The 26,779-nt window shown below is 42.3% G+C and overlaps 1 protein-coding gene across 6 annotated transcripts in view; it reads left to right on the forward strand.

Annotated features, from left to right (window-relative positions):
- sgcd (sarcoglycan, delta (dystrophin-associated glycoprotein)) overlaps positions 1-26,779 on the forward strand; it is a 95,505-nt gene that overhangs the window by 32,077 nt on the left and 36,649 nt on the right. For 4 of the 6 annotated variants that reach the window (XM_088280023.1, XM_088280022.1, XM_088280020.1 and 1 more), the window contains one exon: positions 8,180-8,350. In XM_088280023.1, coding sequence (XP_088136149.1) covers positions 8,249-8,350 — 102 coding nt within the window. In that variant the 5' untranslated portion in view covers positions 8,180-8,248. Of the gene's footprint in view, positions 1-6,632; positions 6,806-8,179; positions 8,351-23,355; positions 23,617-26,779 lie in introns of those variants that run through there. The other 2 variants (XM_088280024.1, XM_088280025.1) reach the window with 2 other exon arrangements.

The raw sequence follows: 26,779 nt of genomic DNA on the forward strand, positions 1-26,779 counted from the left end.
CCTCACCGCATGACTGTTTATTTGTTTTTCCGACCCATTAGGTCAGCAGCTTTTTGGGACTCAATCCGCTTTTTTGAAATGTATTTATTTATTTATTTTTTTACCATGTTGAATGCGTGTCATGCCTGCTAAAAATGGCTTTTACAAGATATTAAAAGTGAAGCTGTCTAACATCTTTGACTTGACAGCAAACCCGTTAGGAAGCGGCACTTTTAAATCCACAGAGCGTACCGTCGTAAAGGGAGTAAACTTCTGCTGCCTCTTTCACAGCGATGTCGTCATCTGAGGGAGAAATTGTGGCGCTACGGTGCGTCGTTAAAACCATTACTAACCGTGCAAGTCATAATTTAGCGTACTTAATTAACATTCCCGTAAAATCGCAAGTCGGAATATGGATTAAAAACAATAACACAGTTTGTACTTTGGTGGAGATGATCCAATTTTCACATAGCTGGGTCGAACATTATTTATTTACTCTATATTGCGCATTCTTGTTCACCTATTATTGTCGGAAACGTGTAGTGACAGGCAGAACAATTACATTCTCCTCCACTAGATGGCAGAAGTTCCAATTAAGATGTGTTTCTAAACGTTGCCATTCAGTACTTTTTCATTTAGTCACCTTGATCAGACGCTGTTGACGTGCTAACCGCTAGCCCACCCTGCCTCACGCGTGTCCCCGTGTACAAACATAACACACACACACGGGGTATAGTACACCACGCTGCCTTTTGATCGTATGGCAACTAGCAAGTCGGCAGCTAATGTAGCAGCTTTACTGACAATGTTCCATGTTTGCGGGGTTTGTCTGGTTGTTTGAGCAGCTGTCCGACATTTCCCTCCGGCCTCCCCCCCCCCTTCCTCCTCCTCCTCTTCCTCTTGTATATTCATGTCAGCATATTCATAGCTCACGGTCAAACCATCTGTGAAGTTGTTGCGTGCCAGCAGCGCAAAACATTGCGCCCCGCCGTTACGAGCCACATTGTGGCAAATACCCAGATTTCCCACTTTTCGCCAGACCTTAAACGCAGCATGCTCATGCCCTACTTTAGACCTTTTGTATGCAAAGCCCCTCAAATGTCACACCTGACTTTTATAACGGTGTTCGGTGGGATGAAAATGATGTCACGCCGCAGGACGGGATTCCCAGACGGTGGCCTTCTGTCGCTCGATCCATCAGGGCCCCCTCCGAGGCGGCATGACCACACGCCGCCGTGACAAATCAGCCTGTCGTCCGGACGCGGCGCGGCATGACAACTTGGCATTTGAGGTGCTCGGATGGACTTTGTACCGTGGACGCGATTCTTGTGTACAACTATGTTTGTTCAGTCACAGCCCTTGTGACAGCAGACATTTTTCCCGCCTCACTTCTTCCCGTATAAATGGAATGAAACGAGTCGGCAAGTGAATGCAGTTGCTCATTCCGATTTTTTTTCTGCCTTTGATTCCCATTTCTTTTATTGTACACGGACAAACTAGCCCAAAAAAAACCCAACTCTAATTACACTTAAATTAATTACACAGTTCCCAGCGTTTGCGGCTAATGGATAGCAGCTAGCCGCTAAGTGAGTTCGCCATATGGACTGGCTAGCGCTGTTGGTTGATTAATTTTGCAAGCATTTCAATGTGCTCTCCATTTCGCTGTCTAAAAATCCGTGTACCAGTCCCTTGATGATGTTATCTATGTCATCAACTCACCTGTTAAAATGTTAATCACGACTGGCATTCCATCTCCCTTCGAAGCAATTTACCTCACGTAAAGTGTTCTTTTCTCGCAAGCATGCGTTACTTTATGTTGGAATGTCGTCGAAAAACGCAAACCTTGAATCCAAACCGCAACGTGAGTGAGAGCAGAAGAGGCGCAAACCCGGCAATGTCATCTCTTGATCCAGGCTGCTTTGCTTTGCTGGACTGAGGGATTGTGGGTGATTTATAGCACCGCCGAGACTCGGCGAGTGCAAGAGCAGAACTTATTAGACAAGTTCCAACACTCCCTGTTGCTTTGAAACATCAAATAATGGACCTTTGGAGGAAACACCTAAAGTGTATGATTTGTTGGAGACTATTCTGAGAGTGTGTGTGTGCATACGGAGTTTTGGCGTGTCCCCACCCCCTGTCAAGAAGAAGCGAGCGCTTAACGAATGAGCGCCAGCTCGGGGACACCGGGGCCGGGGACCTTTTGCAGGGCGAGTCGAGCAACAATAAATCTCCAAAATCAATATGACAGGGCCGGCGGTAATCAGCATCAATGATTTGAAAGCGGAAGAAGTCCCCAGGGGCGGCGCGAGAATGATAAAAATCCTCCGAAGCTGGGGAGCGAGGGGGGGAAAAAAACATCCCGAGGATGAAGGATGGCGAGTCGGAGAAAGGCGAGAAAGGACGAGGAGGATTATTGATGTGTTTCATCGCGAAAGCCTTCAAGCAGTTTGGTTGTGCGTCAACTTGTCTCGTTGTGACCCCCCCCCCCCTGCCCCCCCATCACTCAATCACCTTTTTGTTGACTTATTACGTTCCAGTCGCTTCTTATCGCTTTTTCTTTTTAAAGAACAGACTTTTGTCACTTTTTCACTCTTCACAGCTCAACAGTTTTTGTTGCTCTAAATAAGCTGTGGCTTTTGTGCGATTGTTGTTTGCAAATGTACGCTCTTGAAAGCGCAACTACAAAAAAAAAACAATCACGGTGACTAAACCAAACTTAAAAGCCTGCGCGAGGATCGACAAAAAAAAAAGCAAAAAGCTCATGAACAAAGTCGTCCTTGTGAGAATGCCGTCAGCTTTGATTGAAGGTTTGCCGAAAGCAGAAGTGGGCTGCCCAGCCAAATAACTTTAGCTCCGATTTTTCTGAGCAGCTGAGTTGTTTTTCTTTCTTTTTTTTTTTTTAAACATTTACATTGGTTTTACTTTCAAATTTGTGTCATTTATGGCGACAATTTTCACATTACCAATGCCCAAAATAATTTAGTTGAATTATCCGAATAAAATTTTCAAGTTTGTTGCCTTTTTGCTGTGTAGTTTCTGGAAATACAATTGCCTAAAATTCATTACGATTAAATATAATGTCAAGTCACTGTGGGAATCTTCATTAAGATGAGTGCAAAAAAAAAATTTAAAAAATACACTAACGCAACTCAAAATGTCGGATAATAGAAATGTAGTAATTGGTGTCAAGGAAGTATGCTGAAGTGATGCATCTCAACCGAGAGAAAAGCGTTGACGAGGGAGATGATCTTCGCGGTGTTATTTTCCTCAAGGCTCCGTACTTATCCCCTTTCAATTTGCAGAAATTTAAAAAATGTTACCTGATTTTTCTTGGCTTGACATTGTTATACACCTTATTTGACGACTGAAATTTTTTTCGTTGCAGCTGCAGGATTGCGACGGTGTCCTTTTCCCTGATAGAAGACGATCTCCTCGCCACGTTCGGCGTGTGCGCCTTGCCGTGATATACTTTGTGTCACCTTGCGACGCGCCAATCTGCACCCAGGCTTTCCCGGCCTCCTGTGCCGGATGCGTCCAAATCCCAGATAACGCTCGCTTAATACTCTCGCACTCTCCGCGGCCTCAACTCCACAGACATCCATCTTAAATGTTTTTTTTTTGTCAGCCAGGCCTTTCTCCAGCAGATAAATGTAGCCCGGATTCGGGGATTAGCCTCTTTTCAAAGCGGATGCAAACCTCCCAAACTCAGTAGAGAATTTTTTTTTTTTTTTTTTAACGGCAAAGCTATCGCCCCAGCCCGCACTGCGACGATCACAGAACACACTCAACGAGACCTGTACAAGGTCGGACCGTGCCCTTCGCTCGTCTTGTGTGGTTCGCAAATGGTTTGGGCGTCTTGTCTCACAAAAGAAGCGACGTCCATCCTTGCCATTAAGCATCTTGTGATGTCTCGCGATGAATGGAATTTCTTCCCGACTGCTTCCGAGTCGCTGCTTGCTGCAAGATTTTCTTTGTTTTTTTTGCCTTTACACTTCTGTGCGCTTTCACTCGTAGAGCGCATTTGTGCTTTCGAGGTCGCGCTTTCGCAGTCTCGCCAACTGACGACGGAGCGGCAGAAGCCACGATACAGTTTTTGCACCAAATAGTCGGGATCGTGTTCAAATAAACCTTGAAATTTCCTGTTTGTTTTTCTAATTTCCTAGTTGGATTCCCATGAGAAGTTTCACAACATTTTGCGACCTTGATGCCAATTTCCTGGTTTCCTCGATTTACTTACTTTGACTTCATCGTCTCTTCTTTGTGGAACCCATCAATGTGTTCTGTGTTTTTAATCCCCCTCCCGCTCCGTAAACAGACCTTTGGGGACCTTTTGCATGGCCAACAAGACCGTTCACGCATGCGAGGGAACGGAGGGGAGGGGGGGGGGCGGTGTTGACATGTTACCTTTTGCCGAGGCCGCGTCTCCATCTGCTGTTGAAGGTCACGCCATGACTGAATTCCCGCCGTGATTTTCGTGTGTCAGGAATGGGAATAACCTCAGGAAGGAACGGCGCAGGAACAGACAAAACGATAAAATCTTTGCAAGATTCGGCAATCATGAGAAGAAATCAACGGATTAGAAGTAAAGTGTTGAAATGGGACTATTGCGCCACTTTTTCGGCTTACATTCCGAATGTTCAGATGCCAGTTCAAGAAATGACATCATAACCGACGTCGTGAGCTCGTTATGTTAGTTTACATTTAATAGCGACATTTGAGGATTTTAGCGCTTGGCCCATCCAATCAAAATGGGAAATTGGAATTATGACTCTTTAAACACTATTACGACCTTTGTGCTATGAAAACAATTTGATGGATCTGCTAGACGATCATTTTTGCTACATGAGAGTATATATTTATTTATTTTTTTTTTTTTTCGCAAAGTACTGTTATTGGGTTTCTGTATTTTATTATGGATTTTGTAAGGATTTTTTTTTCATCTTAACTTTAGAACTTCATTTTCTTACATTCTGACCCTGAAGATTAATTTTACGACTATGGTAATTTGTTTTTATTTTTTTTGGGGGGGTTTAAAAAAATCTACGATTGTTTTTAGCACCATTGTAAAATTTGCGACTTTAAAATCAAGACTGCAAATCGTTGCTCTTTGAATTTGATCATTTTTTTTTAAATCATTGTCAATTAGATGGATACTATTATTCTAAAAGTTGTCGATGAACAAAGACACAACAGTTGTCTTTTTTTTTTTCCACCTGGTGGTGCCTATTTGAAGGAGGCGTTTTTATGACTGTCGTTGTTCTTTCTTTGATGATGAAGAACAGGCAGGCTTTTATTTGAGCGAGGGGTTAAATTCTCAATTCTCAAAAGTGTCATGACAACAGTGACTAACTGGGTTGTGATGTCAATTAGTTGGACACGAGTGTACGAACAATAGCGCTAAATCAAGAAAAAGAAAAAAATCCTGCTAAGGGAGAGGAAATTGTCAACTTGAAAAAGTGTTTATTTTTCAACTGTTAATTTATTTATTTTTTTTACAGATGGCTATTTTTGTCCAAAGTTGAACGATGGTGACCAATAATGAATGCTGAATGCAAACTGAGATGATGATATTCAATACATTTGTTGGTTAAATGTATTGAGGCTTTTTCAAAGAAAATACCTAGCAACCAGCTCATAAGCCTAAACACTCGCCAGTGCAAACATAGTGCATATATGTATAAATATATATATATATATATATATGTGTATATACATATATATATATATATATTTTTTTTTTTGGGGGGGGTCTTCTCAAGCTCTCTATTCATTTCTGTCAAATGTGTAAAGGCAGCCATTCATTCCTCTCATGAATACTTGCGAGTAAAATGTAACACGGCTGTTCCAGTCCTCCAGATGCCAATGGCAGGATGAGAAAGGGAGCAGATGAAGGAGAAGTGGACTCAAAGAAAGAGAGCTTAACCTTTACCTTTCATTTTTTTCCCCACACTGCGCCTCCATTAATTTGGAAGCGGGAGTGACACTAATGGCCGCCAGCTCATGGTCGGCACCGCCTACCTGCTTAATTAGACGGAGCAGGCCGGCGTGTCATGTCGCTGCACTCATTCTGCAGTTGTGCACATTAAATTCAAACGTTGGCATCTATGCCTCCCCTCTAATCGTATCAGCTGGCTACCACTAGGTGTCTTTTTTTTTTTTTTAACTCTTTGTTGCCGTGTCAATCGTTCCACCTAAATGGAAATTAACACCTCCGTCAAATAGTCGCCTCGCTGAACTCTTGTAGCAAGTACGCATCAAACAACTTATGTGAGCTATGCAAATTACAAAAAAAACCCACCCCGTTCGTTAGTAATTAGTCAGGGAATTACTTACTCATTTTGGCCTCTTCGCGCCTCCCCGCCGTGTATATTTTATTTTTCTCAGCATGAAAAAAAGGAAGGGGCAAATAAAGTTCAGAAGCAAGAAATGTGGCTCCTCCCCCTTCTCCCCCCCTCTATGGCGGCGCATTCTAATTTGAAGAGCGGCCGCCCCGACTCGGGACCCGGCTCGCGTACACCGTTTTTAATTTCAGCCCGCAGCGGAGCGTCGCCACCCTTCATTAACCTGCCCCGACCTGCTCGTTAATTCACACTCCAGCCCTAATTAGGCAACGGCATACACGTGTGTGCGTATTTGGCTGTGGGTGTGTGGATTCTTCAGTTTTAACTGTACGGAATACAAATGGAAGAATTCATGAACTAAGAGCCGAGAGATGGGTTTGTGTCAGCGGGAAAGATTGTGGGTGCGTTGGGGCTCGCATTAAGAAAGCAAGAAACGTCAATTAAACTGAAGAGGAGGTCTTTCGGGAGAAAAGTTTTTGGAGCCGGTGAGAATTGGGAGAAGTTCAGTCAGAAAATGAGTCTTTCCTCGCCAGCCAATTTAAGCACTCATCTAGACAAACAAGTATTCGCACTCGGATCTGTGAACAATTTTCGACTAATCTTCTTGCGTCTCTCTACTCCTATAATAATTGTCGTGTCAATTTGACGGCGGATTAAGCAATTTGACTTTGAGGTTTGCGCAACGCAACAAGAGCTGCTAGCTATCAGCTAGCTTGCGCGCTAACAGGGCTAAATAAATAAATCTGGAAAATTAAAATGGTGGAATAAGAAAGCAATTCAAGGCGTTAGCTCCACAATTGAGTACTTGGCAGTTTTGGCGTATTTCAGCAATTATCCTTTAAGTGGAGAGGTTGAGTGCTTTTGCTAGGTGATGACCCATAGCACCAATTCTCTTGCAGTACTTCTTGAAAACACTCAACTGTCACAAGGTACTTAAAATATGTTGTTTTTCAAGCACCTATTGCAACCATTAAGTAAAAGCTGCTAATGCGTCAGCACCGCAGTTTTTTTTTTTTTTTTTTTTTAACATTCAATTTTAAAGCCCACAAGAAAAAGAATGCCGAAAAATGCATTTTGGTCCAGGTTGGACATTCTTGTAAAAACGAATGCATTTTTTTTGTGTTTCTTTAGACTTTTACCTCATTGCAGCAATTAGGAATCCTTTTGAAAAGTGAATCGTGGAGAGTCTCTGTCATGGAAATGCACAAGGACAATGAATGGAACCAAAGGCCTCTGAAATATCCACCCACATACTTTCCGTCTATTTCTCTCTGTGCAAGGCTCAATTGCCTAATGACTGCATTTTTTTTTTCTTTTCTCTTTTGTTCAGTTCAGTCGCTTTCTGCTGAGTTATTTGGTGCGTCGCAAGCTTTTCGTTTCATCCTGGAATGTATTTCACTGCCTCTTGTGAATAAGGCACTCACACTTGAATGGAACAGTCCAATGTCCGGTGAATTAAAGAATGAGATTGTAATTTTTTCGTTTTGTATGTTTTTTTTTTTTTTGTACGGCATCGTGTCGTATACAGAACTGTGTAAAAAGGCTGCGGCATGACTTTTGAGTCGAAGGCCGGCAAAAGTTGCGCCATCAACTTTTTTTCTTTTTATAGTCAGATAAAGCAGCATCATCACAACAATGTCACCGCTGGTGACTAATTGCCATTTTGCTTTTTCTAATATTCGAGTGGCGCCTGCAACGTTGCTAATTGGCTAAATCACAGTCGTTTAATACGGAAACAGCCGAGACCAATGACCGCTTGGAGAGTTGTCGAGGCCGCCGGTGAAGCTTCATTGTCACGCCTTTTTTTTTTTTTTTTTTTAATGCTGATCCGCTCTACTTGTCGCCTCTCTTTTCCAAAGCGATGACGACGGGAGACGAGCGGCGGCGGACGATGGAGGAGTCGTAATGATCATGTGGCCCCCGAGAGGATGATCAGCTCAGCGGCGGCCCGTCCGGATCGCTCAGCCGCCTCGTCTCAGGTGATTAGGGAAAGCCCGCCGGACGCCGAGTCAGCACACTCGCACGCTGAGGTGAGCTTCACTTTTTTTTTCTCTCTCTCTCCCTTCTTCTTTTTTTTTTTTTTTTTAAAACCACTTTCTACTTTGGAGATAGGAAGCGTATTTCTTACAGTCCGCTAGCACTTCATCAGGGTACCAAATATTCGGTATGGCACCGGGAGAGTCGAGGTTGATTGGTTTGGGCATTTGTAAAACGTACTTTGGGGTATCAACTACAGCGGTTTGCTACTAAAAGTTTAGAGCTTAGAAGGTATCAAAATAACCATTGTTCGGCTTCTGCTGTCAGAATTAAAAAGTAGTTATTTTTTTAACAATCAACTCCGTAGCTCGGTTTAGCTGGCATGAGGGAACCAATATTACTGATCACTGGAGTAAGGAAGGTTTGGTACCACTAAATCTTTTTGGGTTACTAAATTATTATTTTTCATTATTTATTTTTTTAATTATTGTATTTTTGTCATTTTGTTTTTCCTGCTAAACGTTTTAATTATTTATTACATTTTCTCTCCATTGCAAATAATTGCGAAGCGTACTTTGGGGTACCGACTATACGAGCAAAATTGCGGCCATCAGTTGTTCGTAGTACCAAAAAAGGCTACGACGGTTGGGCTCCCTTTTTTATTTATTTGTTTCATCTTTTTTTTTTTTTTTAAGAGTCCTGTCAACAACGATCAGGACAGTTTGATTCAGTTGGTTGCAATGCACAAGCACACCAAAATAACGCCTAAAAGCTTTGGTAGAGTTTCTGCCTCATTTTTTTTTTTTTTTTTAGTTTGTCTTGCCACGGATTTGTGATTTGGGATATCAACTACAGTTGCACGGCAGCAAAAGATAGAGCTTGTTGTTGGGGGGGGTACCGCAATCACATACAACAGTTGGGAACCAAAAGAGTCTTATTCAGTTGTGCCTACTATACAAAAAAACCTGATTTTTAATTAAGACACCAAACGAGTCAAAAGGTACTAAATGAATCTCAACTCTGATTTCGACGAGTGTATAATTCTTTTCTGCTGAATAGAGTGCATGCTGAGGCAAAGTTGTCCCTTCTCCAAAGCCGCCATCCGTTTTCCTCCTTCTCTTTTACTGCCGATTTGTCCCTTTGACCATTTTCTATCATTTGGGACCATTCTTTGCCACTTTGCCAGCGGGACAAACACAGTAGTTACTCAACCTGCACTCTGAGGCATTCACTTTTCAATCTTCAGAGTGCCGGCAGAGACAAAACGCCCTCAATTAGATCCATTATTGCACCATTAGGGGCATGAAATTCACTCCGGCATGATCCGAGAGTGAATATCGCAACGCTTGGCGTCTTTCATGCATCCGAGCTGCCGGCCAATTTGACATCATCTAAGTAATTAGTTGCCGCCTTGTAAGCGAGCAGCAAAACAGCCTCTTCCAATGATTCCAGCCTGAAGGCGCAGAGCACTGCAACGTCTCGTCATCCCACCACGGCACTAAACGGAATTTCTCAGGTGTTTCCCGGGGCAAGAGAAAAAAAAAAATGGATTTGAAGGAATTGAATCCAACTAGAAGGCGTAATATCAAAATGTGTCAAGTCTGCTCCATTTGTAAGCGTGGATGAATCAGGCTTGCTTTTATGGCGAAAATGACAGATTGAACCGCAAACAACTTTTGGCAGCCGCTGGATCCTGCCAAAGTGTTTCTCGCTTTTTTTGAGCCGACACAAGCTTTATTGAAAGTGGGACATTTACAATATTGCCTCATATATGATTCGCAACTCATGGATTCGTCTGTTTGAAGATTTAAAAAAAATTTTTTTTGGGAGGGGGCGGGGTTATTGTAGCCGCTAATGATAACATAAGCCGGACTCACTTTCGTTCCGCAGCCTCAAGAGGCAAACTTGGTTGGGTTCTTTGATCCAAATGTCAGCAAAAAAAACAAAACCAAGAAAAAGCAGCAAAGTGTCTAATTGATTCCTGCTTGTCAGAGACGAGATAATCGGGCCATTCTGACTCGCTCGGTGGTCCCGGTGACACCTTGGGAGCGTTTAGCAGAACAACAGCAAATGAACGTCTACTCGCCAGACATGAGAAGAATTCAAAGAGGCGACTGCAGCCATTAGCAACACGGGAGTTCGATGATTCCATTGAAAAAAAAAAAAATTATAAATTGAATGAAATAACCAGATCACGTTTCGGTAAGAGTCCTGTCAATGGTGTGCAAATGATTGCCGATGAATCATGTCTCGAAGAATTCACTTTCTGTCGTGCTCGTTTGTATTCGCTTGCTGGTTCATTGGAGATTTGGTGAGAGAAGTGGGCTACACCCCAGATTAGGTCTGGTCGAGGTTTCCCAATGAAGTAATAAGTAATAGCTTTTCCCCTCGCAAACTTCCACAATTCTCCTCCCAGGACATAAATATTGACACATCTCTCCCGGATTTAATATTTACTTGCCGTGTCTCAGGCGATGTAGCGGCACGCGAGTGCACATGCCCCGCAGCATCCGTGTTTCTGCCACTCGGCTCTTTGTGCGTGTTTTTTTTTCTTTTTCGTACTCCTCCCCAAGATCTCGCTTCATATTTTATCGTTTTCTTTCTAAAAGCATTGAGACAAGCAATTTTTTTTTTGTGTGTGCCTTTTAAAGCGATTCGCTCGAAGGAAGCGGAGAGGAACTTTTACCTACCGCATTGTTTCAAGAAAGCTTTTGGTAAATATTGATGCCAACGTGGCCCGGGAAGCGAAAGATGCCAAATATGGCGGCAAGTTTGGTCGAAGTTTTTTTTAGCGTGCTAAATATCCTCAAACAATCTTTTAAAAATTGAAGACGAAACTCTCCAAAGTATGCCATCACACAGCTATTGCGATTTCTCCCGTCAATTGAGTGTTTTTCCTGGCCTGCATTTCAATGAGGTTTTTTTTGTGCAGTATTTACATCGACTTTATTTGCTTTAAAGATTATACTAAAATTGAAAATACAACTTTAGACCTTCTCCCTCTCACATTGTTCAAAATAGCCCAGCGACAAAAGGCGCATTTTAATGCACGCCCCATGTCGCTTCTTCCGCAATCATGGCCGCCTGTAGAGCGCTCCCATGAGGCCTTATGATAATAGCTCCATATGCGATGTCACACTGACACTAATTAACAGCTACACCAAAAGTGCGGCGCGACCACCTCCACGCGTTTCCCACTCGTAGCAAATTCTTTAGCATGGTGACCTTCTCCTTAAAGGGCCACACGCTCGCCAGATTAGAGCTGGCGCAAGGAAGAGCTCGCCATTGTTCCGATCGGAGATGAGGTGGCGCTTCTTTGAATAAAAGCGTGAAGCTGAAAATTCTCTGAACTTTTCAAGAAAGCTGCTGCCGCTTGCACTTTTTCATTTTCTTTCCTTTATGGCAGTCAATCATGCGAGCGAGGGTCTTTACGTAACATTTTACAAGAAGAATAAAAGCTAGAAAGAGAAGTGAGAGATCAGCGTTTCTCGAGCGAAACGTTTTGTGTTCGGTAAAAATTAGCAACATTGTTATGGACAGCGTGTGTGTGTGTGTGTTGGGGGTCGGTGGAGGGCCGACGTGAATATGCGACACTGAACGTTAAAACTGAAAAGTGGTAAGATGGTCAGTGGTCCCATTTTCTTTTTTTTTCCTGCTTCATATTTCATCCGATTCTTAAAACTTTCACAAAAGCTGCCTTTTTTTTTTCTGTTGTTCTGAAGTGCTTTGCTTATCGGAAGTGCGGAGGAACTAAGCGATTTCCAACATTGGCTACTTTGTTGAAAGAGAGCCTTCATTTTCAAGCCAACGTAGGCTGAGAGAAAAAAAAATCACGTATTCAAAATATTACACCATTTTTTTTCTAGTGTTGTGAAATCCTTGCAAGCCAATTTCCAGCAAAAACTTGCATAGGATTTACGAGATTGGCTTTGCTCTCCAAAGTATTTGGCCATCAAGTTCAGACTTTTGTCAAAACACAAAAAATTAAAGCATGCGTCTGTCAAACAGTGTCTACTTAAATTTTTATTTTATTTTATTGTTTTTTTACTTTATTTTCTAGTGGAACATGCCGACACATGATTCGGTAAAATAGAAAAGTTCTGTAAAAGTTTCCAGTTATTTGAAAAGTTATAAAAATAATTTTCTTTAAAATTTTGTAAGCGTTCTGGAAATAAAATGTGGATAAATATTTAGGAAGCGTAGAGCATAAATAAAATGACACACAATTACCCGACGTTGCGCGCTACTGTTTCCGAGCCACCGCCGTCATTTGCCTTCTTAAATTTGCCAAACGGTAGCTTTTGATAAATCTTGTTGAGCGCAGGCCGATTTCCACCCGGGTTTGCCGATGTTCTCGCTTAATTGCAAAGGCGCCGCTCCGACGCCGGTGCGCCTGCACCGCACACGACACTGCACGGCACGCTACGCGCGACGCGCGCACTTGCGCTTCCACACCAGCTGCTTGCTGAGCCAAGGGAGACGCAGCGGTTGAATTATTAAATGAATCAACATATCCCGGGCTTGTGTGTTCATGTGAAATCGGTAATGAGGCCGCTGGAGATGCGCCCATAAGTTGTTACCGAGACGTAATGTGTCTCTATTTGTCCCGAACTGTGTTCAAGTGTGTGAGTGTCCCCGCTTGCTTCAACTCTCCGTCCGCTCCGGCTTGATAACTGCGTTCATCATCGTAATCTCGCAGAGCCATCGGGTCCTGGCTTATTACGTTTTTTTTTTGTTTTGTTTTAATGGTAAATACTGAGAGTCCCAAGCTAGCGCGTTGCCAGCTGATAAAGGGTTACGAGTCACATACCATCAAGTGACACTCTGAAGAAAGCCAAAGTAACAACCTAAAAAAAAAAAACCTGAGATCTGATAAAAAGAACAGCCATTGCGTAAAGGGAATTTTTTCCCCTAACTGAGTTCTTACATTTTAGTACTTGCCGATACTTGATCATACGGATAAATCTTGAGAATTAAAGTGCGTGTTTATTTATTTATTTATTTAATCAAATAGTGTTCAAAACGCAAAATCAACCTCTTAAAAAGTGGCCCTCCATCATGTTCCTTATGGTGTGCACATCTCAGCCACCAGGGGGCAGAAAATACTGACGTAAGTGGCAATAGTTTGTCACTCTTTGCAGAGGATAAAGAATATGAGCTGTCACAAATGGATTGCGTATCCCAAAAGTGTTTGGTCAAGCTCTCAACACTGGGCGGTATGACTCAGTGGTCGAGTCGTCGTTTTCCAACCTAGAGATTGTGGGTTCGAAGTATCGACGATTGTTTTTTACGATCCTGGTTTTGCGACCCGGGAGCAGAAAATGTCTTCCCCCGAAACCGTTCCGAACCTTATACTGTATTTAGCATGTAGCGCTAATGAATACGTCTGGAAAAATCTGCATTATTTAGAAGATGTCTGCTCATCAGTGCCCCCCCGCAGGCTACATCATCATCATTATCGACGGTCGACCCTGATTCGAGCGCTTCTCAACCCTGCCGCGGAGCAACCTGTTTGTCAGTCTGTGGGAATGACTTTCTTCAGACGGCAAACCAGTAGCGACCCGAGCGATTATGCGCAAATTCCTATCAATTAATGAACGTGTTTCCCTTAAATAATGGCTTGAGACAAATAAATGCCTCCGTCAGATCGACCTTTTCCGCCACCAGCAGAGTACAGATACTAGTTTTATTCATCGGCATCGCGTGAATAAATACATGGAACCAGTAGAAGCTAAATCGGTTGTCTGCCTCCATCCGATACCGCTAGACAAAGCCCTACTTTTGTCTAAATGAGGCTCCTAAACTCGCGTCAATCGAGTTCTTTGACTGCAAGATACCACAAAATGGAAGTAAAGCACTACTTTTATCCAAATGCGCCTCCTCAATTTTACTTTACACCAAATAGCTAAAAATGGCAGCACTACTTTAGTCAAAATTAAAATCCTCTGCTCACTGCAACATAGTTCCTTGCTGCAAGATGGCTCTCCTCCATTGAGTGAATAAACACCCCCAGTCATCATGGATTGTCAAAAAAAAAACAAATCGCAAATCTGATTGTGGCTCGAGTGTATTAAAATGCATAGAGCACTACGTTGTGTACCACATCCTACTATGAACAGGTTCGGCGACACGCTCATCGCAGAGCGAACAGGCGACAAATGTATAACACTGATCAAACAGCAGATACGGCTTACACACGCAAGCACACACGGAGCAGCAGCGTTCTGCTTATCGGCAGACCGCAGATCACCTCTCAACGCTGTTCATTTCGGTGGATGACTTAGTCAATGGCACTTGGGGTCCGAGTCACTTGCACACGCGTTGCCATTCAGCTGTGTGCAAATTAGTGCATTCGGTCTATTTCTCACGTTGCAAGAAAGCTGAGCGGAAATCAATTTGCTGCGAGAAGTGGTCAACGCTGCAGTTTACAGGCGGATGTTTTGGGGGGCATTTAAACGACACGCAGCTATAACAAGACATGGATTCCTGCGTGTGTTTGTGTATCCGTTATGTATTCATGGAATATTCTCTTTTTTTCTTGCAATGTTTCCACTATAGTCCTTCAAAACCGCACCTTTTGTGTCTTGATAGTGCTTTTTGTCTTTGAAATATTTCAATTTAGCATGATTTTTGTTCTTAGGATTTTTACTACTTTATTCTCTTACTATATATCATATTTTTTTCATGCCACTTAATTCTCCTAATATTAAGAAATATTTTGCAGTATTAAAATATTTCTCTTTAAAGTTGCTTTTTGTCGTAAATTTAGCCTTTTTTTCTTTAAAAATGAACACGTTTTGGCATTTATCTTGTGTTTTCTAGATTATTCCTATTTTGCGTCTCGTAAAAAAAAAAAAAATCGAGCGTCAGTGCCGCCGTCTAAAGTAAACCAGCCTAAAACATCAAATTAGCAAAACAAAACCCAAAACAAATCCACACGAGCATTCTTTTCACTGCTTGTTCCCGCTGTAACTGTTGCCTTGTTTTTCTGTCTGTAGCGCTCTGTGTCTCTTTGCTTACTCATAAATGATTCATTGGCCTCTTAAGACAACATCTTTGACATGCGCTTCCCGCGACGCGTGGATACAAGCTCCCCCAGCTGTGATCTGGGCTCTTGTTGCACGCGCGGCTTCCTTCTCACCTTGCTCGCCGCCGCCGTTTCGGATCAATGGAGAAAACAGTCAATGGGAAGCTTTTGCTGGTCTGCTCTAGTCGGGGTCTTGCTTGGCGTCGGAAGGTGAAGTCGTTAAAGACCCATCCGCTTACGCAGGAAGCTCCTTGTGGTCGGGTCATTAGCTTGCGTCAACGTGGCGTCGTTCCATTCGCTCGGAAACGATAAATCCTTTTAGCATTTCTAACCCTTTAAAAGGGAAATATTATGGATTCCTTTTTTTATTTAATGATTTCTATAAAAATTCAGTCGAGCGAATCCCCACATTTTTGTGGTTCAGCATTCTTTAATTCGACTATTCATGGATGTCACGTCAGTTTTTGCTAACGTTTCATTGGGGCTATTATGCCAGCCGCAATTGATGAGTCTCGTGAATGTGGTTTGTGTTGAATAAATGTAGAGGTGAAACGAGTCCTTGAGTAATTAGAGTATTTTATCCGCCCCCCCTCAAAAAAAAAGCTCAGAATCTTTTAATTCACGTTGGGATGACATGTCAAGCTAGCAACAATTGTTCATGCTAGGCATGACGCCAACACGGTGAGAAGGCCAACTTCCAAAGAAATCAATGCTTTGTTATGCTTTCTATTTTGTTGTTTGTGGCGTGTGGAGGTGGCCTGGCAGCCGATGAATAGTTACGGTCCCGTTTTAGTTTAAACTGCCATCACAAACTGTTGCTAAATGCGAGAATGCGGTGCCTGTTCCCAGCGTTAGCAGCTAGTGGCTAACAGCTAGCCGCTAAGCAAGTGAAAAGTCGAATATCCAACTAGCAAAAGTAATTGAAAATGAACGCTGAATAGTTATTTATGCAACATGATTTCATGATTGAACAGGCTGGCAGTTTTCCAGAGGTTTCTAGTGTCTTATGAATTTGTATTCCTTCCGCTATTTTTTCTCTCTCTCTCTTTTAAGATGCGTCATCACCATGACGGCGAGCATATCAAGCGCTGGAGCGTGCCAGCTCCCCTGCGGGCCAAACTCAAACATGTTAAACGGTATAAATGAGTCCCACAGCTTAATTACTCTGCCCGTATCCTGAAGGGGCCTGGTTTTTCGTGTTCACTTTTTAGCGTTGGACATGACATCAGTTAGCATCTAGCGGCACGCAGCCATCCATCCGTCATTTTCTTCGTCTAGCTGGAGCTTATGCTAATCGATACTCTCGTTAAAACATGAAGTCAGGATTCTCTATGATAGCACGTTTATTCAGTGTCGAATATTGGCAATGGTGTTGAAATCTCCGGAGGGTGTGGGAGGCGCAGCAGCGAGGGAAAGCAATGCAAATGACTTCAATTGGGTTACATGGGATTTTCTGTTACATAAAACATTAAAGCGTATCAATTATTCATCGAGTCTAATACAATTATTTTCAGCAGCTGGAAGGAGTTTGTGTTTGGTTACCAAGCGCGTAAAGGAGGAAGGAGTTTGTATTTTTGTTTTTAAAATATCTTTTTGCTCAGGCAAGGACTTTTTCCTGGTTAAAGTTGGACGGTTCTTGTCATTTACATTTCTTCTTCTAATACTTGGAATTTTATTCTCTTGGAACATTTCTTTTTTCATGGCAAAGAATTCTTTTGCAATCTTTCAACTTTAGTGTCGAAATTAATATTTTTTTTGTAATTTTATACAACTTGCTTTACCTTTGTAATATTTCAACACTAATCTCAGAATTGAGACTTTATTCTTTCTTGTCTTCTTTTCAAATCTTTTTCATTTGTTTTCATAATCATTTCAATTTTTCTAAACTTTTCAAAAAAATTTTGCGGAAGTGTTTGCCTTAGAACAACTGTTGGTAATATTTTGACTTTAATCTTTTGATTACGACTTTTTTTTTTTTTTTTTTTTACATCATTTCACCTAAAAAAAAAATTTTGACTTCTCATAATCTTTTGCTTATTTTTATTTAAACGAAAACTTTCTTGTTGACACCAAGACGCCGACCTGTAATATGCCCCTTTTTTTTTCTCCATCGGTAGCGATGAAGGACTCTAGTCTTCATGTAAATCTAATTTGGCGGTAGTTGTGACATGTCAGCATTCCCGCTCTGTTTCATTGACTAACTTTGTCTACTGCTATTCATCATCTGTCTTGCCGGCTAATGTCCCCGATGGAACTAAAATGAAGAGCAGCAAATTCCTTCCGTTGTCTTCGCCGTCCTCCATTGGAGCGCAGTGATGGAGACACAGCGGGATGGGAAAAGGCAGTTTCCTTGAGGTGGCTCGGACAGATTGCATTGTGGGTCCTCGGAGTATATAAGAGACGGAAGTGGGGAGAAAAATGTGAAAATTGATCAAATGAAGCAACAGTTTAGGTTGAGGTATTCCACGAAATAAGTCAAAAAATGTCATGGGCGCATACTGAACTGAAAAATGCAGTGAACGCCGCAAAAACTCCAAAACTGCTCTTGCAAAGTGAGGCCGTTCATCACTGGGTTCTGTTTGGATGCATTAAGAAATTCTGCTTTCACACGGCGCTCTGAAACGTACCGTGAGTCCCCATTTATCGCGGGGATACGATCCAAATCTATTTTCGATTTCAAGTCATTCAGGCCTCGAAAGTCGAAACGACGGAGTGCTAGCTTATCGCTAACTTATAATGAGAAACACCATTCACAAGCTAACATAAATTAGCATCGATGTTACACTTGTTATAAACGTCCATATAAATGTAACATTAAAAATATTCCAGACTAAATCCGACAGCAGCAATCTTTCTTGAAGCCATACCATATTTGTGGGGGTTTCTTCACCTCCACCGTATCCCTCGTTAAAACCTGTATAATTCCGCCACCCGTCATGCGGCACAACCTCCGCGGCCCTCGTTAGTGTCGCCGCCACCCGTAGCTCATAATTAACGGCAAACCCGCAACACGCTGCGCCGCACCTCTGCCTTCTCATCAGCATTCTCCCCAGGTTTGCTTTGTCTCGGCCACCCGGTCGCCAAATTATCTCGTGAGCCTCTCGGAGAGGAAAGCTGGGCGGGGGGAGCTTCCATTACACACCCGGCAGATGGCGGGGGGGGGCCCGCGGTGGCGCAGTGATCATTAACCTGCCGGGCTTGTCTCTCTGCGCACCTTGTCGCTTTTAATTTGAAACTCTCTCCGCTCTTGAGGCGCACAGGACAACTGTCACTTTGCTGTTCTGAGCATGTGAATAGTCGGAGGATCATCGGTCGGGACGGAGACTCGAGTCGTTATGAGTCGGACTCGAGTCCAATCGAGTCATTGTTTTTGCTGACGTGACTCGACCCAAACAAAAGAAAACCAATAAGGATTTTCGTCCAAAAGACTTAAGACTAAATCTAACATGAATGCCCAAAACCAACACTGAAGGAAGGCAGATGTTGCGTTGCCGTCTCTTTGGTCATCATTACTTGGCCGGCTAACGAGATTTTCATGGAAAGCTCAAGCATGTTGAATATTTGGTATCGCCAAACGTTGCCAGTTCCAATCGAATCCCCGACGTCCTGCGTTTCCACTTTATCCATTTTAATGATGGCTTTGACTCCATGTCAGCCTTGACTCTCGCAAGCTAACCTGATATGTCGACACGGCCGCTTCCAAGGAATAAATCTCGTTATGATTAATTACGGCCGATTTGTGCTGATGTTGCGCACGCGGCAGGAAGGATATTGCGACTCATCAAAAATGCAGACGAGAGGGAAACGTCAGCGCGAGCCTTTTCTTGGTCGCTGCCACTTGTTGCTAGGAAGACTTCACAGGGCTCAATCATAACCACTAATAAAAAAATTGTAATTATAATAATATAATACAAATTAAAAAAATATTTTTTTTTAAAAAAGCCACACAAAGAGAATTCATCCAAAAACCCAACCGAATTTATTTTATTTATTTTTTTAGTTAATTTTGAGTTATTTATTTACTTGTTTTTTTTTTTTCATAATCGAGTTAAACAACCTCATCTGGAAAACTAGCAATTCTTTTGGTATAATAACGGCTCCATTCTCTTGTCACTCCGCTTTTAAACCCACATACATTCAATGTCACAGATACTACAGTACAGTGTAGAAAGTAATCATAATATGATTATTTTTTTATTTATTTTTTTTTTATAACCAGGCTGAACTTGGCTATTTTGAATTGCTAAAATTGCTCAAGAAATACATTTGTGTGCAATTCTGTGGCATAATTTTTATTTTTCAGGCTTTCTTCCTTAATCCTCAAGAGAACGCATGAGATATTAGTTCCAAATCAAGCACAAATCAAGACTTAAAAAAAAACAAAACAACAAAAAAACAAAAACAGCATGCTCCAGCGCTAAAATCAGCCCCGTCATTCTCTCACATTCTGGCTGAGTGGAATCCACTCGCCGTTATTGGAGCGCTGTGGCGTGATTGCTCCATTATTTATAAGAATAATTGGTTCCTAATCATGAAGAATATGGAGTGGGGAATAAGGGAGGCTGGTGATTTTCAACCAAATGGAAAATATGGATTTGCTTTTTGAAATAAACTACCTATGTGGGGCTGCTCCCGCTGGGATTGGACAGGAGTCTTAAAATGCCACCCGAGAGCCTGATCTTATTTCACATCTCCTTTCTCTCTTTAATATGAGAATTTTTTTTTTCAGGGGCAAAATACAGGCGCCATGAGAATAGATGGAGACTGCTACGTTAGCTTCTTGCTAGTCACCTGGTCCAATGGTTTCTCATTTGCGAATTGTAAACATTCACTCGTATGCTAACATTAGCATACCTGGTCATTGTGCGTTTCTGAACCAAAGGACTCACACACACAAAAAAAAACCCAACAGGAATACAGTTGGAATACAATAAGAGGTTGTATTTATTCATGATGACATCTGCGCCACCCTCCATATTCAGCTGCTTTTGGCGGTAAAAAAAATAAATAAAAAAACCCTACGGCCAGCACCAGCAGCAAACCTGTCTAAGCTCCTAATTGGCTGAGAACCACAAAGTAGGATTTATTTATTTTTTTTATATTGGGTATACCGTACTATTCCGGGCTAAAACAACATTCAGCACATTTGTTGTGCATTTGTACAGCAGCGGCGACGCATGCGGAACACGCGCCCGGAGGGACGCCGAGCACTGACAGATGAGTGATGGAGAAACAAAACGAGTGTCACTCGGCGTAACTCACAGAAGTACAGCGAGTGCAGTTGGTGATAATGTGCGCTGCGTATAACAAAGACGAGGAGCAGCGCGGCGACCGGGTGACCCCACGGGGGAGCGCGGCAACAAAACAAAATCAATCGGACTAATTAGCGACCTTCCTTTCGATATCGGCGGGCGGTGCTTTTGCTACCTGGGCCTTCCGGGGGGGACTGAATTGACTTAATCCACCGTAATCCCACCGCCATCACCTTGCAATTATAGAAACCCTCAACACTATAAAAAAAGAAAAAAAAACATGCTGCTACTGTGCCACATACATAATCTAAAGCATTTCAAAATCAATATCCAAAGCACAGGTGTCAAACTCAAGGCCTGGGGGCCAGATCCGGCCCGCCACATCATTTTATGTGGCCCACGAAGGCAAATCATGCGCGACCTCCTGCTAAAATACCAACATTTTAATAATGCTAAAATATTGCATGCATTTTTTTACCAATTATACTTTTAAAATTGATTGAACAATACTTGAATATACGGCATTTTCATGGATTCTGAGTTTAAAAAATACATATTCATCAGTATTCATGTATATATGTATGTGTGTGTTTTAATCTTGCGAACAAGAATCACATTTTTTAACAAAGTATTTAAAAAAAAAAACTCCTAAAAAGAAACATTGTATTGCTGTTCGACCCCTCAGCTTGAGTAACAAATGTGATTATCTTGTAGCTAATATGGTTGATCACGGTTGACGTGCAGTCCAGGCAACAGCGAGCGCATTCCGTTGCTTTGCTGCCCACTTACGATTCAGGCCTTCCCAGACCCGCTTCGGCTGCTAAACAATGATTGCTATTCTATTTTTTTATTTATTTTTTTTTCCCTCTGCGCGCCCCCTCACGAAACAACCTACACTCCTTGGCGACACACAGTCTTGCATTTTCATCACGACTTATGCTGAAAATCAACGGCATGGAAACCCAAACATGGCATTGACTTTAATGACCCCAACGAATGACGGAAAATGGACTTTTTAATGGCTCCTTTCCAAATAGTTGTCTTTGTGGCGTGGCGACCCATCCACCTAGTGTGAAATTAAAATGACACGACCAAATTAAATCTTTTAAGCTACCTACTTACAAAAAAAAAAGTGTCGTGAATTTAAGCCGGGCTAATTTGAATAATCGTATCCTTTTAATTTCAGCGGTTTCGTCGAAATAAATGAACTACAAACTTCTTCCCCTTTTTTGGTGCTATGTGGCGAGGAGTCACGAGGCACACACAGTCAAGCACAAAATGAAAACACTCGCAGCAGCATGGAGGTGATCTAATTGCTTGACTCCAGCTCGTCATCTCTCGCTATCAGCCACGCCCCTTAAAGGCACATCAACATAAGAATAAGATAGCATAATTAATTGCGCAGCTCATTTCATGACATTGTCTTTTAAAAGCATATGACAAAAGTTATGTATTTTTGCGGGGTGTGTTAGAACAGATTTCATTTTATTTCAATGGGGAGTAAATTGAGTTACAATCTTGGTCATAGAAAAAAATGAAGCTCTCCTAAGCCAACGTAACACTGCAGTCGTAAAACACCTGGGAACTGTTTTAAATGGAGACAAAACAGCATAATATGTCGATTAGTGCTGATGCGGGTGCATTTACGAGGCGTCTTCCGGAGCCAAATGGGTCACCGGACAACAATGACGGAACGAGGGAAGCTCATCTCGCACGCTGACTGCAGTTAACACCAATTACCAGTAAAATCAGCCTCCCATTTCCTGCTTGTTTGTCCAACAAAAGCACAGCGAGCAACTATGATGGCTGCAGCATCAAAGCTGCCCCCCCCCCTTCAAAAAAAACAAAAAAAAAACGGGCAGCATCCGTCTGGCGGAGCAAATGGGATCACAGGGGGGTGGGAGCTCCAAGGAGACGGGAGAAGGAGAAGCTTTGTCCTCGCGTGCTGTCGGGAATTTGCATTCTCCAAACCGCAGGCTCTCTCTGCTGGGCTCGCTGTGCACCCCAAACAAAATGCACTCTTCGATTGTGTTGCCATTCTCATGCAAATCAGATGAACCTTATAAATGTTGACTTTCCGGGAGGATGCGGGAGACACTCCGCTTTGTTATTAGTTGATAGCGCTTTCCTTCACTCCAGCTCGATTTAATCCAGCTGCAACCCTCAAGCTAGTTTTTGCCCCGTCTTTGCACTTAGTTTGGTCGGATTTTCCTATCTGGTGGTTAGCATATTTGCCTCACAGTCGATAGATTCTGGGTTTGAATCGTGGATCAGGCCGACCTGTGTGGAATTTGTGAAGAAGAATGTGTTCTATTTTTGTGTCCTGGTCGCCAGTCCTCGCGTTATTAGATCCACTTTTTAACATTCAAAACTGTCACGTAAAAAAATTAATAATTCTAATTAAGCCACAGTTAGTATTGAGGGTGGAGAAGGACCAAATAAAAACTGCAAAAATGGACTCTGTTACATTGTGCTTAAAAAAAAAAAAAAAAAAAAAATGGTGCCAGCAGGTACTCGTTAGCCCCATGGACGCGTTCCAAAAATAGACTTACTAAGAAGTATTGAAACAGAAGGTTAACATGTATTTGCTTAAATTCACATAGAACATGTTTTAAATAATTCCGATCCGTCTTACAAGCGTAAACACAAGTTAACTCAATACCACAAAAAAAGGGGCTGGTTTGGCCTGTGTTGCCGTGACGACATATGACAAGTAAGCTCAGCCCCCTTTAAACTTGGCAGCACATGTGGCTTCTAAATCAGGCAGACAAGTCAGAGGGCAGCCTGAAACAACTCGACACAGCACGGCAACAGGGAAGCGAAACGGGGAGGAAAAAAAAAAGAAAGTCAGACAGTTTGGGTCACGGGCATCTAGGAAAGAGTGATCCGAGGCGGGGGGGACCTTGTTATTGGAAAAAGCTGAGCAGGGAGCGGAAAGAAGTTGAGTCACTCAGCGAGGGCCACTTCACTCGCGTCCTATTTTGAACTGCAGCAGCAGCCGAATTATTGAAAGGACGCTCAACGAAAAAACGGCATCATGGTAAGTTGACTTTCGCTGGGGAAGTGTGGAGTGGGCGTGGAGGGGGGCCGAGCTGCATTCCTTTTAACTCTTTCCTCGCCGCGAAATTGGAACTGGAAAGTTTGAAGACACCCAAAGATTACTTAATTTTATATATAAAAGAAAATGTGAATTTAGCTTGCTTGTCACTTTTTGTTAGCAATAGTTTTCTTTGAGGTGTTTTTTTTCTTTTTGTTAGCTTGTTAGCGTCGCTAGTCTGGTTATGTTGTCATTTCTAATGCTTCTTGTCGTCATAGTAGTTCATTTAATTCTTTCTTATTTGTTCTTGCTGGGAGTTGTATTTTTAGCAATTGTTTTCATTCTGATATTTTTGGGTTACTTTTTTTGCTAGCTTACTAGCATCTACATTTATTAGCATCATGTGTAATATTAGATCTTGTCGGAGGCTTGTAAAAATCTGCTTCAATTTAGCTGTTTTTTAATTTCATTAGCAAATGATTCATTTTCTGAACAAGTTTCTTTCTGAATGTTTTCTAGCTTGTTTTAACTTGCTTGCTAACTTTTTATTTGAGGCTTTTCGACAACAGTGCCACCCACGGCACAGCTTTAAATGTTCTTGTTTCTGGTTTGATGTCCTTTTTGTTAAGAATCATTTTCACACGCAGCTGTCAGATTTTCTTCGTTTTTTTTTTTTTTTTTGTATTTTAGCTTGCTGTGTTTGCTTTTAGCGTTGCCTATAGTAGCACCTCCTATGGTTTCTTTCCGTTTCCTGTTTCTCATACTGTTTGTTGGATTAAAGGCACGACACCAGTCTGCCAGTGTGCGATTTGTGAAGAAATGGAGTCGTCGGCTCACATTTTCCAGCCGTGTTTGTGTATGGTGAGAAGGAGGTGTTGTAGAGGGGGGGGGGGGCGATGTGGGTGACGGGGGTGGCTCCCGGCCACACATTTGGTTTCAATTGCGTTGTCCCTCCGAGGAAAGGGAAGCTGCTATAAATAAGTAAGCTGAGGCTGAGCGGCGCAGAGTCAAGCTACTGATTTCTGGCTGCAGGGAGCCCAGCGAGTGGCCTAGCGACAAACGCTAATATTTGCTCTCAGGCCTTTTTTGGGACCACTTAAAGTCTGGAATCTGGATGTAGTCCAAAGTATTCAAAGCACATTGGGAGAGCATTTAGAGTTTCTTCATTTTCTGATTTCAAGCTTAGTTTAGCGCATTGTTTTGAGCCTTCTCTGTAATAGCGCCACCTGTGGTGCAACAGTGAATTAATGCTTTAATTTTGCTCGTTTCTTATTTTTTGTGGGCTGTGATTCCTTCCTTTTCTGATATTGTTTTCCCTTTGTATGTAAATAGTCGAGTTGTTTTAGCTAGCTTGCTATGTTTCTAACATTACCTGTATTAGCGCCTCCTGTGGTAACCGGTGAATATAATGCTTAAATCTTGTTTATTTTTAAGATCTTGTTTGTGCTTCAATATGTTTGCATTTTCCTGAAGCGCTTTGAGGGAGTCTTCGTTTATCGATGTTCTTATCCCCTTGTCTTAGCTTGCTCGCTAGCCTGTACGTTGTTTTTAGCGTTATTAGTAGTTGCTTTAATTCTTGTGTGTTGTGAGTCCTTTTGTTAAGATTTAATGTATTCCAGAACTTCTACATTGTCTTCATTTTCTCAAGTTTTTTTTTAGTTCTAAAGCTTTTTTATTTTTGCCTGCTGGTACTTATCCTCATAAAACATTGGTTGAAAATTGAGATGACCCAATGCAGCTGTTGCGAAAAATAATGAATAATTCCCAATTGACGCCTGGGGATTGGGCATTATTCTGCTCTCATTATCTCCGTATTCACAACGAAGATAACGGCGGACCTCCGAGACAGGACGTGTCCGAGACCATGTTCGATGAAGCTAATTGAGACGGAGACGATTTGCCCCTTTGGTGCTGAGGACGATCACAAATGGGAAAGTCTGCGAACTTTCGTTGGTTTCCGACGTTGTGTGGACAAGAGTTGGGCTTGTTAAAGTCTCATCATCCCGTTTCTTTAGGAAGGATCGAGACGGATCGCCTGGGGCAATTATTGATTACATGGGTAGAAACCGTGTGACTTTGTTCAAATGCACAAAAAAAAAGAAAAAAAAAAAAGATGTTCCACTATCCCAAATATGCCACTCGGCAGCTGTCACTCGGTCCAGTTTTAGTCTGCTCCCCAAATAGCCTGCGGCCTTCCCGCGCGTCGCCGTCCCTGTCGTGTTTTTCATTCCTTCTCGCTCCTCTTGGTGCCGTAGCACCCGCCAAATGCCGTCACCCTCCACCGGCAAGAGTCCCTGCCAACATTTTTTTTAAAGGGCACACTTTTACACGCTTAATACTTCAGGGTGTCCTTATAAGGTGTCCTCCATGGAAAGCCGTTGTATGCTCTTTGCCTACACTCGTAAGACAGCTAGTGCAATGATTCCAGCACACTAGTAGAATCAGTTTCTTATTAGTGCATTTTTTTTCCAGTGCTCGTGCCACTTTTGACCTATTGTGCAATTAAACCTTACTCCTAAACGACCGTGCTCTACTAGTAACCCAAGTAGGTGCAAGTAATAGTCTTGTGTCACACACTAGTAGCATGTTGGCCGCTACTAGTATCACCAAAATGCCTATTAGTACTTTTGGCTGACCAGTAACTTGTAGTTGTCCTACTAGTGGTCATAAATTCCTAGGAAAACATTGATTTTACGAATGCCCCCTTGTTGTTCTACTAGTGAGGACAAAGAGCATACTAGTACGTGGACCTTAAGGATTAAATTAAATCAATGCTCAAGCAGGTTTTTGGAACACAATTTCTCCTCACTAGTAAGACAATTTAGCGCACTAGTAGAATGACTAGGGTTTACTAGTAGAATGACAGTGAGGTAACTGCCTACTAGTTGGGCAACTACATGTTATTCAGAAGACAAGACTGCGCTACTACTACTACTGGTGAAGTGCTATATGTACAGTATACTAGTCGTACTTTTGCCATTTATCCTATATCTTTTACTTTAATGTCCAGTACTAGTTCGCCAATTGGCCTCACTAGTAGAGAAACTTTGTCATACAAGCAGAGTGACTACATATAGCTAGTGAGGCAAAACTGTGCACTAGTTGACATCTGCATACTTCTACTATTACTGATGAAGAGTTAGTTTTGTAATCACTAGTTAACTAA

This window comes from Idiotropiscis lumnitzeri, chromosome 17 (assembly GCF_059441095.1).
Source record: "Idiotropiscis lumnitzeri isolate Australia: NSW breed Sydney's pygmy pipehorse chromosome 17, RoL_Ilum_1.0, whole genome shotgun sequence".
Lineage (NCBI taxonomy): Eukaryota > Metazoa > Chordata > Actinopteri > Syngnathiformes > Syngnathidae > Idiotropiscis > Idiotropiscis lumnitzeri.